Source organism: Talpa europaea, assembly GCF_964194135.1.
Source record: "Talpa europaea genome assembly, chromosome: 5".
Taxonomy (NCBI): Eukaryota; Metazoa; Chordata; class Mammalia; order Eulipotyphla; family Talpidae; genus Talpa; species Talpa europaea.
The window spans coordinates 106,753,405-106,768,056 of record NC_140071.1 but is presented as its reverse complement, the minus strand read 5'-3'; the positions used below and the strand labels follow the sequence as shown (position 1 = coordinate 106,768,056).

The 14,652-nt window shown below is 33.4% G+C and overlaps 1 protein-coding gene across 10 annotated transcripts in view; it reads right to left on the bottom strand.

Annotated features, from left to right (window-relative positions):
- EPHA5 (EPH receptor A5) overlaps positions 1-14,652 on the bottom strand; it is a gene marked incomplete at both ends in the record, with an annotated part of 318,509 nt that overhangs the window by 90,315 nt on the left and 213,542 nt on the right. For all 10 annotated transcript variants that reach the window (XM_084234099.1, XM_084234102.1, XM_084234101.1 and 7 more), the window contains one exon: positions 2,233-2,357. In XM_084234099.1, the coding sequence (XP_084090225.1) occupies positions 2,233-2,357 (125 nt within the window). The remainder of the gene's footprint in view (positions 1-2,232; positions 2,358-14,652) is intronic.

Here is a 14,652-nt window from a genome sequence, read left to right as displayed (position 1 = left end):
CCCCTGCCTGCCATGTACCTGGTAAAATGTAAAATAAAAGCCTGAAAAAGCCACCGAGGGTTCCTAGGACTCTCCTTTACCCTGTCTGCTCCAGTCATAGAGATCCTGCTCTGGCCCTTCCTGCCACTACACCCATTTTTAAAAATGTAAGTACTGTAAATTATCTCTCACCAAACCACAGACTCAGAAGTATTCTTTGAGACCATCTTTGGTATATAATGTATTTGATATTAGATTTTGTGACATATGACTTATTTTTACTTATATTCCCTAGTAATCCAGTAATTACATGTAACACCATCAGTTAATCATGCCTAGAAAGACTTTTTCAAAAGCAATAATTGACTATTTTTCTCTTTTAAAGTCATATATGAACACTGTACTAAGGACACCCAAAACCTAGAGAGAATATGCAGAAAACTCTGCTACCCACACCCTCCCATACTGTCTTACTATTTGTAGGGTAAAGAAAATATCAGGCTTTTCTGCTCTTCCGCCATCAGGATAGATGATGGATCCTTGTCCTGAAACCATGCCTGATGGCGGGCATCTGGAATAGGGTGTGGGCATAGGTAGATGGGATTCAGCTGAGCTAAGACTGTGCTTTTTAAGGGTGGCGTCACGGGGACGCCAGCAGCAGCAGTAGAAGCCGAAGCCGAAGCCGAAAGAGAAGCCGAGAAGCAGCAGAACCAACGCCAGAGAGCCCAGATAGAGTGAAGACTTGCTGGGGGCTGGGAGGCCAGCACCCCTGCCTGCCATATGCCTGGTGAACCCCAATAAAAGACCTGCAAAAAAGCACTGAGGACTCTGACTCCTCCTTTGCCCGGTCTGCATGGGATCAGGAAACTTGCACCGTGTCCAGTCCTGACTTTACACTATTGTAATTGAATATTTACAAATAATTGAATTAATAATGAAAGATGCAAAATTACTTTTTAATTTTCATAATGTAATGAATTATTTCACTGTATTTTAGTGTTTACCTAATCTCTTTTCTCCATGCATATATCTATATCTATCTATATATCTATTTTTTTTTGCTATGTAGATGATGCTGGATTTTTAAGTAATTTTAATAGGATATCCATATTTGTTGTAATAGTTTTCCAGTAGTACACTAAAAACCAATATTTCCCCTTTCTTTACCAGTATCCTAGCTGGGACAATTTCTTAGGCATTGCAGAAAAAGCTTTTTGAACTTTCTCCCACTGTCTTTATTCTTCTCTAATAGAGAACTCCTGGTTTCTGTGAGCTTGGAAGAATCAATTGAAAGGTGTGGCTGGGCACATTTCTTCATTATGCAAAGAACCAGATCCTTTCTACTCTTCCACAAGATAAACACATCTGGGTCAGAATCTCTAATACCTCCACTTTGAGTCTGGTTTGGGCACCTAAGTATATCTGTTCTATCAGAACTTAAGTTGTTCTAAATGTTGTATGTAATTGTACAAGATCACAGTAAATGGGGTTGCTATTTGTAAAGACCCATGGCAATTATATGCATGGCAACTATATATATATATATATATAATATATATTATATGCAGCACACTTCATCTAGAAATTTAGGCCCATCTTTATTTTCCATCTTTCTTTATCAATAATTCACTTGTTTGTGGATTAGGAAAGAGTAATTTGGGTGATTGTTGTACTGCAACAACTATTATGACAAAATTCTTAATTACTATAGTTAATTCTAGGAAGGAGAGAAAACTGATAAAATATAGAAAATGTGAGACACATTTCTGATTTTATTTCCTAAAATTAAAAAAAAAAGTTAATAGTAGTGTAGATTTTTGTTATAATTTAAAATAATTATATATTACAGGCACATCTGTCTGTACTTCCTTAACAGCATAGGTATGGTGCAGGGTTACTGATCATAAGCACCTGTGTTTTTTCTTGCAGTAAAGAATAGTCACTCTTGAAGGTGAACAACCTAAGTGTGGCATTTTCAGGATGTCCTATCACTTTATCTTTTAATGCTGTAAAAGCTAGTTAAGCTGATGTTAGATGATATGGTGGTATTCCGGTAGCCTAAACTGTTTGGCAGCAGAAAAAGCTGAGTAGTGTGCTCCCTGTACACTTCCAGGCTCCATAATCACAACTGCAGAATCAATTGTCATTGATTTACGCATAAAATTGCAGCATGCTTTTTTGTAAATTAGATAATTGCAACTTCTAAAGTGAAAAAAAAGGAAGAGAGGATGTTCTTTATTCTGTTAATCTCACCTTTTCAAAATATTTGATTTCATACTCCAGGATGATTCCATTGGGACGATCTGGCTCTTGCCAAGACAGAGAGATGCTGTTCTTTGAAATCTTCCCCTTTTTCACATTGGTGACTGGAGAGGGGGCTGCAAAATAGTATAAATAAAGAGTAGCATGAGTAACAAAGCCCTGAAATTAGAGTTGTATATATGAATATTGGCATTTTTGAAATGTACTGCAATAAATATTACAATACATTAAATTTTCTTTTAACCTGGAAGTAGTTTTACTTTCTCTATATAAGTTTTTACAGATTTTTCTCATACAAAAATTATAGTCACACAGAATCTTAAGTCCACATTTTCCAAAAAAAGGAAGAAAAATGAACTATATTACTTTTTAGTCAACATTTTGATGTTCTTATTTATCATCTATGTTTCTAAAATTTATGGGCTATATATTCTATAGCTCATTTCTGCTAATACTTTTGTTAACATTTACATTACCAAAATATTTACATTACCACATTTCCACATTAAGGCTTTTTTTTAATTTATTGTTTTTGAAATCATGCGTTACAATTATATTAATGAATTAATATATTAATATAGTTTTCTTTCCAAAATATGTTAGTATAATAAATATGTGGTATATATATTTTTTTTTAATAGAGGCATGTTTTTCTTTATTTATTTTGTTTTGCTTGTTTGTTTGTTTTGTTTATACATGCACTGGGTACAGTCAGAAGCACGGGAGGGTGAGAGAATTCACCAGAGCCAGAGCGGGGAGCAGAGCAGGCAGAAGGACCGAAGTACACTGCTGAGGGGAGCAGCGGGCGGCAGGAGAGGTCTGCACGCCATGTGGGACCCTCCTCCTGTGGCCGGGGAGCAGCCGGGGATTGAACCGGCGCCGGGGATTGAACCGGCGCCGGGGATTGAACCGGCGCCGGGGATTGAACCGGCGCCGCAGAGGCCGCGGGCAGCTTCGCAACCCAGTGCTCTACCGCTGCGCCACCGGGGAGGCCCAATATGTGGTATATTTTGAAAACACCAAATAAAAGAAATTTTTTTTTCACATCCATATAACCCTAATATTTTATTAAAAGTCCCAACAACTTATGTGCTTGTGGTGTTTCTGGATATCTGTTAGTGTTTATTAAATGCTTACTTAGTGATTAAAACAAAATATATATATATAAGCAATTTCACATATGTCTGCATATTCTAAATTCACAAACATGTGGCTATTTGATTTAGCATATATTTGTATCAGTTTGTTGAAACTCATATAGAAAATTATTTTTATAGTTTTCAGCTTTTATAAAAGACACAGGTAAGATTATTATATACTAATGAAAGATTTACATGTGTTTTGTGTGTTTATGTATAGAAAGATGGAAATAACATACAACACAGTATATATAATATGCTAATATGCATAAAATATATATAAAAGTGGAAAATATATCAGTCCTAGAGACTAGTCCTACCTATCTATCTATTTATCTATCTATCTATCTATCTATCTTTTATTTCTCTTATTCCCCTCAAAATATAATCAAATCAGAGGTACCACTTGAATAACAGATAGCAAGAACAAAATTTAAAAGTTTTTGTTGGGCCCTACAGTAATACGAAAAGTGGGGTGGGGGATAGGCTGATCATTGAGAACAGATGTGACTCCTCTGCTCAAAAGTCTCAAGTGCCTCCATGTCTCACCCAGGAGTAAAACACAAATATGTCTACTTTCAAGGATCAACACCTCTGGCTTGCTGTATCTTCTCTGCCTTTCCCTCTTGGTACAGTTCTTCAGTGGCTCTGTTTAGGGTCTCTGTTCTTAAGCACTTCAGACACACTCCTATCAAAGAAAGCTTGTTCAGCATTCCATCATCCAGGGGGGATTTTTGCCATGACTTCTCCAGGGCTCGCTTCCTCTCTGGTTTTCTCATGGAGACCTTTCCCATCTACTCCATGACTCAAGCAACCAACTCTCACCTGCAGGTCCCTCACTTCATCAGACCCACTGATTTTTCAGTGTTTTTTTTTTTTCTCAGATTTTATATTTGTAGTATCTGATTTACAAATTATATGTTTTTTCAATTGTGTCAAGTAGAATATAATTTTTATGAGGGTAGAAATATCATTTATAATATTTTCAGTTGATTCCCTAGACTTAGAATAGTATCTAGAATAGGGAAGGTGCAATAAATATGTATAGAATTATTAAAAAAATCAAAGTAATAGTGTACAAACTTTTTAATTGCAGATAATTTATAAATTTGAAACAGAAAAGGAAAACTCAAGTAAATAAATAGTTGAAATTGTGGGCAGACAATAAAAAGATAATGTGAGGTATGGCATCATCATGAATTTAAAAGTTTATGATATAAATATAAATTTAAATGAAAATAATTTTATACACTGGATTTCCAATGACATAAATAACAAGCATGCTTATGACTGAATGAAGTATGGCTTCAATGAAATTAATAATTTTTAATTTAATTAATAATAATTAAGTATGGCTTTCAATGAAATTAATAATCTGTAAGAGAGTGTCCAGTATTTTATAAATCCATCATAGGTGATAATGACTTTGGCACTTTAATACGTGTACTTTTATGCTTTTTTATTAATATTTTTATTTTTTATTATTTTTTTTAATTTTATATATTTTTACATCATTTTTCATTTTTGTACAATGTATGCATTTTCATTTTGGCTATTGTCCCCATACAATTTCCACCCCCCACCCCCGTTTTGAGCCTACTCTTTTCACCCCTCCACCCCCAAATAGTGTCTCACGCATAGCAGGAATTTAGAAAACCTAAATAAGGGACCAGGAAGAAGACTACTTTTATGTTTTTAACCGTAGACCTATGTGATATTCAGGTTCAGAGGGTGAGTATGTTCAGTCTTAACTTTCTTTTTAAATATGTCCAGCTCCATAAAGTTTCTCATAGTAGAACAGAACATATACAACATGCATATAAAACCAAAATTGTAATATTTTCAAAATTGTAGTTTTGAAATTAATTTGTTTACTTCCATGAAAATTGTATTTGTAATTCTCACAGAACTATTTTGGCATTGGTTCAAAGTCTCTACAGATTTCTTAGTAAAGGAAATTCATGCCATTTTCATCACAGTGATTAAAGCATTCATAAGATATGCAAACAAGGAAAAGTAAACTACGGGCTCCTAGTTCATTGCAGTGTTTATAGAAAAATAATAAAGTGAGTGAAGCAGAATACTAACAAAAGATTAAAGAAGACAGATTTTTAATGTACTTCATTCGGTAGTATCTTTATGAGTTATCTTGAATCTTGAATTGCACTACTGTCATCAATGCATATTTATTGAATTATATACTGTAACTATTGTCCTCAATATTCTTCATCACTTTACTTCATTGTTAACATCTTTTTGATTGATTATATTTCTAATAGAGTGTCCTTACCTAACAAATTAGTGCTGTTGCCAACTTTCTATTCATAGATTGTACTTAACATGTGTGTTCCATAAAGGTAAGGAATAACTTGGTTTAGCTCACTGCTGTATTTCCAGCACCAGAAAATTACTCGGCATGTAGATATTTAAAAAACATATGTTGAATGGATGCATGAGTGAATAGAAAATATGTAAACATCATGGTATAGCATTCAAAACTGAGTTTGTATCATCATAGGTGCATATGCTAGGATTTTATTAGTGGGGATTTGTGCTTTATTTTAAAGTTAAACTCTTTAATAAAACAATCAATTCCAAAGTGAAACTATCAAAAAAATATCAACACAGAACAGCCTGAAGTAGAATATTTGTATTTATATACATCAATCACAGTTAAACTATGTAGCTTACAAAGACTGTTTGATTTAATAAATTTGCTTTTTTTCCCAAACCCAGTTTTCTCAGAGGCTATAGACAACTCTTTAAAACTGGGTTCAGAAGAGGTGAGAAGACCACTTGTAAGATCAGAGGAGTTCATGAATAATTTTTCTCTCTAACATGACCATCCTTGCATCGTATAAGTACAGCTGATCAAAGTGGGGAGACTACAGCTCCTGGGGATATAATAACAATGCACAAATTGTAAATGGTAGCAATCCTCCCTTACTGTAAAATATTTTACTGTAATAGATGATCCATATTAAACAACTGTACCCAGATTTGTCAGCATCAACAGCATGTTTACTTCATGTCACCTGTCCTTCTCATTGATAATTTTTACTTATTTTTTACCAATTTAACCTTTTGTAATTAACCCAGGAACAAAGTTCAAATCATGACAGAATTTTCAGTTATAAAATTTTGTTGGATAATATTAAATCATAAAACTATTAGAGCATCAGTGTAAGAACAGCAAAATATACTAAAGAAATCAAGTTGTGAACAGGGTAAAATTTTTATAACAAATTTCACCATTTGGATATGTAGAAATATTCCAAATTGTTTTCATATTGTAGCTTCTATACTAAAGTTGGCCTCTGAGTACCAGTATTTGCAAGATATGGATTTTTATTTTTACATAGAAGAACTAGAGTGTAGGCCAGAGGTGCAGGAGGTGAGAGGATCCACCAGAAACAGAGTGGGGAGCAGAACAGGCAGAGTAACTGAAATACACTGCTGAGGGGAGCAGTAGTTGAGAGAGGAGAGGTCTGCTGTGCCATATGTGGGTTAGCTCCCTGGCCTTGGATTGAACTCAGGCCATAGAGGTGACAACACTGAAACTTAATCCCTAGGCCACCAGGGAGGTCCCAAGACATTGATTCTTTACACGAGTAACAGTTCCCATTATGCACTAATTTGTAACTTTGGATTTTTTAATTTTAAATTTAGAACAGTTTTATAAATATTGAAAAATAATGAAGATAGTACAGGGAGTTCCCAGGTAGCTCTCATCTGCTGTCCCCCAGTAGGGATATCTTACTGTAGTACAGCACATCTGCGGGGCATCTGTCACAACTAATGAGCCATTATTGACTGCATTAGTATTAAGGAAAGTACATTATTTCTGCATGTTTCCTTAATTTTTACTTACAGTCTTATTTTTCTCCCAGGATTCCATCCAACATACCATAAGAAATTTGTCATGCCCCCTTAGGCTCATCTTGGCTGTGATACTTCCACAGACCTTGCTAGATATTTTGTTTGTTTTTAAACTTGTTTTTTATTGATCTGTCATTCATCTGTGTATTGACATAACTTTGGGGACAGGCTTCACTCACTCTCCACCAATACTCCCAGTACCCATGTCCTGTGCCCTTCGTTCTCCTCCCCTCCTCTCCATCCCCCTAGACTTTGCTTGATCTGATGACCACAACAGTTTTGAGTCATAACGATCAGGTATGCTCTAGATGCTCTCATTTGGAATTTGAGATTTTTCTCATCACTAGTATGGGATCAACACTAGTATATATGAGGTCTTTGAAGGAAGACTTCAGAGTTGAAGGGTCACTTCCCACTACATCGAATCAAGTGTACATGTTATCTACACTATTTATCTTTGGAAGAATGTTACTATATGCAGCTTATACTTAAGGAGTGAGGAGTTAGGTTCAGAATGTCTGACTAAAGTACTTGAAATTCTTTTGTACAGGGGATTTGTCATTCTGTTCCTCTACTTTCCCTTCCCCTCTCCCTCTCTTTTCCTTCCTCTCTTCCTTTTGTCACTTATTTATATCGCTGTGGATATATGGGTATTTTAATACTTTCTTTTACAATAAAATATTTTGTTACTTAAATTATTAAAACTTTGGCCATGTCTCATTGACATACCCCATTATTGTAGGTTGACTTATCTGTGTAATTTTCTCACTTTCTGACACTATGGTACCAATGTTGGAAGCTCATCTTGCTTATTTAATTCCTGGAATCAGTTATTTCTACAAGGAGCACTGATCTCTTTTATTAGAAACCAAAACCTGGATGATAGATGTGTTCCTTGCTGCTAAACATGACTACAAGCTGCTTTCACCAACTCTAATCAATTATCACATGGATCAGTCTAATATTTTCAGCCTAATTATTTGTAACATCCCACATGGTTCCTACCATTTACCATCCATTTATTTTATTGGTCAATTCTGGTATATATGTCTGGTGGTTAAATAATTAAAAATTTTTGTTTGCTTTACTTGTTGATTATAATTCAGAAACCTCTAATATTTCAATGGAACAAACAATGATAGTAACAATCCTACCACCCATTATGTAAAGCATATCATCCTAACTTTTCAAATACACAACCCTAGTTAAGGCACAGAGTTCCCAGATGGGAATGAGTGACAGGTCACAGACATCCCTGAAGTCAAACAGAATTGGTTTCAAATCCTTTGACAGTCAATTATTTTCTAGTTCTGTGATCCTGTTTAAGTTACTTAACCTCTATGAATGTACTTTTTATCTTTCAAGTAGAAATAATGATAAAAATTCATCTTTTTATGAAGGTTGAAATATGTTTCTGTATAAACAATACCAAGTATAGACTGGGTGCCAAATATATACTACTGTTTGTAGTATTTTCAGTTGCAAAATATTAGACCATTGTTTAAAAAGACTTCAATGATAAATCCTCCATAACTCTTCATACCTTTCAAGCTTCATCAATCAAAAGTATCCATAACCTCTTCTCTGAACTTTGCACTGCTCTAAATGTTGGGTGAAATCCAAAAGCAATGCACCTATACAGATAAGATTATTTTTCCCTATATCCAGTGGATTTTACAACCCAAATTAATATACCAATTATAGGCAAATTTCCTTGATTATAACAATTTTAATGTTATATTAAAATTTTTAAATGTTGAACTTTTAAATGTTAATGGAATGACCAATAGTTCACTAAGTATAAAATAATGTCTGACTCCCTCTTTAAAATAGAATGCTTATAATGAAAATATAAAAATCAGTTATATTAAATGGAATAAGAAAATATCATCCATTTGTCCTTATACCCAGTGCTATTTGTGTAGACAAAAACTGGCTACTTGTACTTAAAAGACATAACACTCCATTTATTTTACTTATTGCCATATGTTTTAAGTATTAAAGGTTTGAGAAAGCATATAGGACAATATTAAAATTCTTTCAGCCTGTGACAGACCATGAATATGTTAATACTTCAGTTGAGACTGTTTTTAATTTCCTACAAAATCTCCTCCATATGTGTATTGTTTTAGTTTATTAACATTCACATTTTAAAAATGCATGTATCTCCTATTTGATTCTACATTCAAAATTTGGCCAAGTGGACTGTCAGTATCTGCCAGCTGGAAACCACCACTTATTTCTGCCATGCACAATTTATCACATTCAGGTGCTTCTTGTTATCCAGAAGGGTCTGGGTCAGTTTCCTCTAAAAATATAGATTCTTAGATTTCTGTTTAGAAAATTCTGACTTAGAGCTTCTGATTGTGTCCAAGAATTCTGTGTTTTTGATAGTCTATTTGAATCACTTTAAAGTAAAATTTGGAAAATACTGAAGGTAAACCATACAGGGATTAGTTTTTCTTTTAAAAAAAATTATGTAAGCTTAGAAACATGTGGTTAGAAATAGATAGGTGATTTTTGTTTTAATGAACTGCTGCTTTTGTAAATTATTGACTCAACTAGTATCTGCTATTCTGCTCTCATTCCATGTTTACTTTCCTCAGTTGGGGTTTACTTCTTATATTTGATCATGTAGTATTTTTGAAACTGGTTTGTTTGTTTATATGTCATCTGGCTTAGTCTAACTCAATATAAGCGTCATAAAACTAAATTTTTCTCTTTCTCCCTATTGTCTGCAAAGTCATTAAAACAATTTCAGAGTAACTTTAGACACATTAAATATTTGGTAAGTAAAGAGTTGAATTAAAAATTATTTGTTTTTTTATTACAATAGGTTTGTTTGCACTTTCCAGAGTATTGTATAAATAAAATCATGTCATGCTCATTTTTTTCTAACTAGATTATCATGTGACATTTGTAAATTGTAGGGAGAAATGGTTATCTCGAATAAGTTACTGTCTTGCTTGTGATGATATGTCACAAATACATATGTTAAAACTTAACAATTTTTACACACTTTATGTGCAGTTTATTTTATAATTAGGTACTGATAGAACTGCTGAAGTCTGTGTGTGTGTGTATGTGTGTGTTTGAAATGATAACTTCTATTTTTATTGATGTGACATTGTATAATAACATTATATAAGTTTCAGGTATACATACTTATAAATCAATAATAGTATACATTCCGTTAAGTTCACCAAAAAAGTCCAGTTCTGTCCTTCACCATACAATTGACTTCTTTTTACTTGATTTATTCTCTTGTCTCCATTCTCTTCTGGAAATGATTAGTTCACCTTATAGTCTAAAATTTATTTTTCTTTTATATAGTTCATCTGTTTGCTTAGTTTCTTAATATACCACATGAATGAAATCATATGGTATTTGACTGTCTTCAATATGGATTTATTTCAACAAACATAATATACCCTACATCCATGAGATTGCAAATGGCAGGATGAAATTAAAACTACTTATATAACTCATTCTACCCTTATTGAAGACAACAAAGTCTTTTAGCTAATTTATTTCTCTCTCTTCCTCTCTCTTCTTCCCCTTCTCTCTATGTGTCTCTCCATCTTTTAGAACATCTCTTAATGATACTATATATAATGATTGCTTTCTGCTACATTGCTTTAGAGTACATATCTCTCATATGAAGGTAAGAAATTCAGTAAATAGACTTACTAAAATAAATGAGAAATGCAGTTGCTGGATTAATTATAAACATACCTGAAATTGTTAAATTGAAAATTAAAGTAGATATTGTAAAATAAACTTTCACTAAGTATTATAAAATTTATATTTCATATGCTATAGAATATACATATTCTATTTATATTACATAGAACATAATAAATTATATACTCTTTCTATATTTAATATATAATTATTACTATATACTGTCATTTGATACCACTGGACCAAGAAAAACAACTACAGTGCATTCTTTAAAAATATTTATTCATTCATGCATACAAGAGCTGGGGTACAGGCCAGAGATGTGGGGGGTGAGAGGATTCACCAGAGACAGAGTGGGGAGAAGAACAGGCAGATTGACTGAAATACACTGCTGACGGGAGCAGCGGGTGCGACAGGAGAGGTCTGCCTTACCATGTGGGTTTCTCCCTGGCCAGCCAGGGATTGAACTCGTGCTGCAGAGGCTGCAGATTGCCCCATAGTTGGATGCTTAACTCCTTGAGCCACCAGGGAGGCCCCTACAGTACATTTTCAACACAACTGATATCCATGATCTGTTCTAAATAAGTAGAAATTTTAAAAGTTTCTTTCTCAACTGAAAATTCATTGTACTCATTCAGACAAAACCTAAATCACTCCATCTTAAAAACCTGAAACTAGATCTTTTGATATATGATCTCAGTGAAGTTTCAGAAGAACACTTCACAAAAACCTGTCTTTAAATGTCAGTAATTCTAAGAGACAATATCCTTTTAAATAAAAAGAACTTATGAACTGAAATGTCCCATTAGATTTTTTTCCCAAAGTCACAAGATATTGAAAATTAATTGTTTTCAGTAGAAAATAAAATCAGGGCCTCCCTGGTGGCGCAAGTAGTTAAGACACAGCACTATGAAGCTTTCTGTAGCCTCTGCCTGTTCTGTTCCCCACTCTGTCTCTGGTGAATCCTCTAACCCCCCCATACCTCTTGCCTGTACCCTAGTTCTTGTATGCATAAATAAATAAATCTTTAAAAAATATAATCAATTAAATTTCAAAGAAGGTGTGTATATAGATATAATTTTCTCTTCTTTATGATTTTTTCTATTGATGTATCACTGATATACAAGTTTCAGGAGTATACATTGATATCACAATAAATGCAATAACCAGAAGTTTTTCATGCAATTATACTTAATGATATTAAGTCATATATTTCAAATATTAGTTTGAAGTCATATTCACAATTAGTTTTATAGCTGGGAAATAATAATTAGGTTAATAAATACACTATTATAATTATTTTATAAGAAAATAATCTCTTACAAATTTATACCATATAAAGTCTGTTAACCTCATAAAAACTACTAACAGAAAAGTGCAAACTTTAATTCAATCCTTAATTAATTCAAGATTTTCACAATCTACACTAATCTGATCTAATATTTTAAAAAGCAAAATAAATATAAACAACCTTTTTTTTCCTTTTAATTTCCCATTGGTCTTAGCCTTCTATTGCTTCATAAGAAAGGAAATATTAAATAAAAAATATTTAATTCAGCAAGAATCATAAGTTACCATTTATCTAATGACTATTTAAAGAACAAAATTAGATTTCTATTATACCATTATAGTCAAAGACATCACATCTTCCTCCTCTAAATATAGTCTCTCTAAGATCATCTGCCAAGATGTGAAATTGTAGCAGTAGATATAGAAAGTTAAAATTTTTGACTACAAAACAACCAGGGAGAACTAAGTACTGTTTATTAGCTAATCCCAATCACAATATCACTAAATATAATTTCTAGCAACAACATGATAGCCTGTAAATAAAGAAAATATGATATTAAGAGCAGCTAGTCAGCATTTTAGAATCCAGAAGGAAATCAAATCAAGATAATCTGTTCCAAGTTAGTAATATTATCATATATTTAATTCTTCAGCTTTTATCATTGTACTAATTTTAGTGAATAAAACCAAATTCTCCAATTTGTGGAAAATCTCAGCCAATACTCAAATTGCATGGAAAGTCATTTTTTACTTAGAATGATCACACAGGTCAGGGACCACAAATTTCTAAAGCAAATAAATATCACATTATGTATTTGCTGTGACAATTTCAAATGCATAAGGTTCATATTTTTTCTACTAGAAGTAGTAGTTTTTACTCATATTTATGCAAAAAGAGAAAAAGTTTAAGTCTCTGTCTATAAAATGCCCAAGATAATGCATTTTATAAAATTTCAGTTATTAGAAAGAATTAACTCAAAATTTTACTTTGAGAATTTTTAAACAAATTTTGGTTACACAAATAAAGAAATCCATTCATTGATGGATAATGAGGCTATAGTAATTCACAACAAAATATATATTGCATTTATAGTATACATTGTGGTGTGCCTAACACCTGTTAGCCTTGCACTTTATACACATTAACTCATTTAATCCTCTAAAATCTTTTAAAAAAGCAGGAATTATAATCACCCCCTTCTGAAGCACACAGAGAAAAAGTAATGTCCAATCAGCCCCATCAGGAATTTGCAGATTTTTTTTTTTAAATTTCATCTATGCACTCAAGAGCTGGGGCACAGAGCAAAGGTGTGGGGCGTGAGAGGATTCAACAAAGACAAAGCGGGGAACAGAACAGGTGGATTGACAGAAATACACAGCCAAGGGGAGCAAAGGGCAAATCAGGAAAGGTCTGCTGCACCATGTGGGTTGCTCCCTGGCCAGGGATCAAACTCGTGCTGCAGAGGCTGAGGACAGCTTCATAGGTTGTGTCTTAACCCCTTGCACCACCAGGGAGGCCCAGGAATTTGCAGACTTAAGCAGTTACTCTTCAGAATGTTCTTAAGTATTATACCACAGGTAATAAAGAATCCTTCACCAGAGAGATGATACATTTAGCACTTAATTACACATTAGATTATGATAAAACTACTTGGATTATTAAACTTTTCTTTATATAATATAACCTCTTAATTTTTCTGTGTGTGTGTATGTGTGTGTGTAGGAAAGCTGGGGTGTAGGCCAGAGGTGTTGGGGGTGAGAGGATTACCAGATACAGAGTGGGGAGAAGAACAGGCAGGTTTACTGAAATACATTGCTAAGGGGAGCAGTGGGCAAAACAGGAAAGGTCAGTGTGCCATGTGGATAAGCTCCCTGGCTGGGAATGGAACTTGGGCTATAGAAGTGATAGCGCTGAGATGTAACCCCAGGCCACCAGGGAGGCAAATCTCTTAATTTTTGTTCAATTTTTCTAGTGTATACTAAAGCTGATTACAAAAAAAAATAAACTGTAAACAACATCTGATTAAAAAATTAGGCAATTCTTTCTAATCATAGATATGTATTTTGTGGTATGTAATCGTGTTGACTCTGAGTTTTATTACATAAAGCAGGAGTTCACAACTATTTTATCTACCATAACACACATTAAAGACAGTATATTTGAAAGCTACTTAAATATATTTATAATGATAAACCTGAAACTGACTTCTGGAAATAAAGCCCCCAAATAATCACAATTCTCATAACCAATAACATTACACAGGTAATGAGAGTGGTCCACAGACTGTTCCATAACTAATATAAACTGCTGATTGAATAACATTTCTCTGTATGCTAGATGCATGCCTTCTCTACCACTCAAAAATCCATATTTAAACTCTTAAATACAAATATTATATGCATGATTAGGTTTTACATC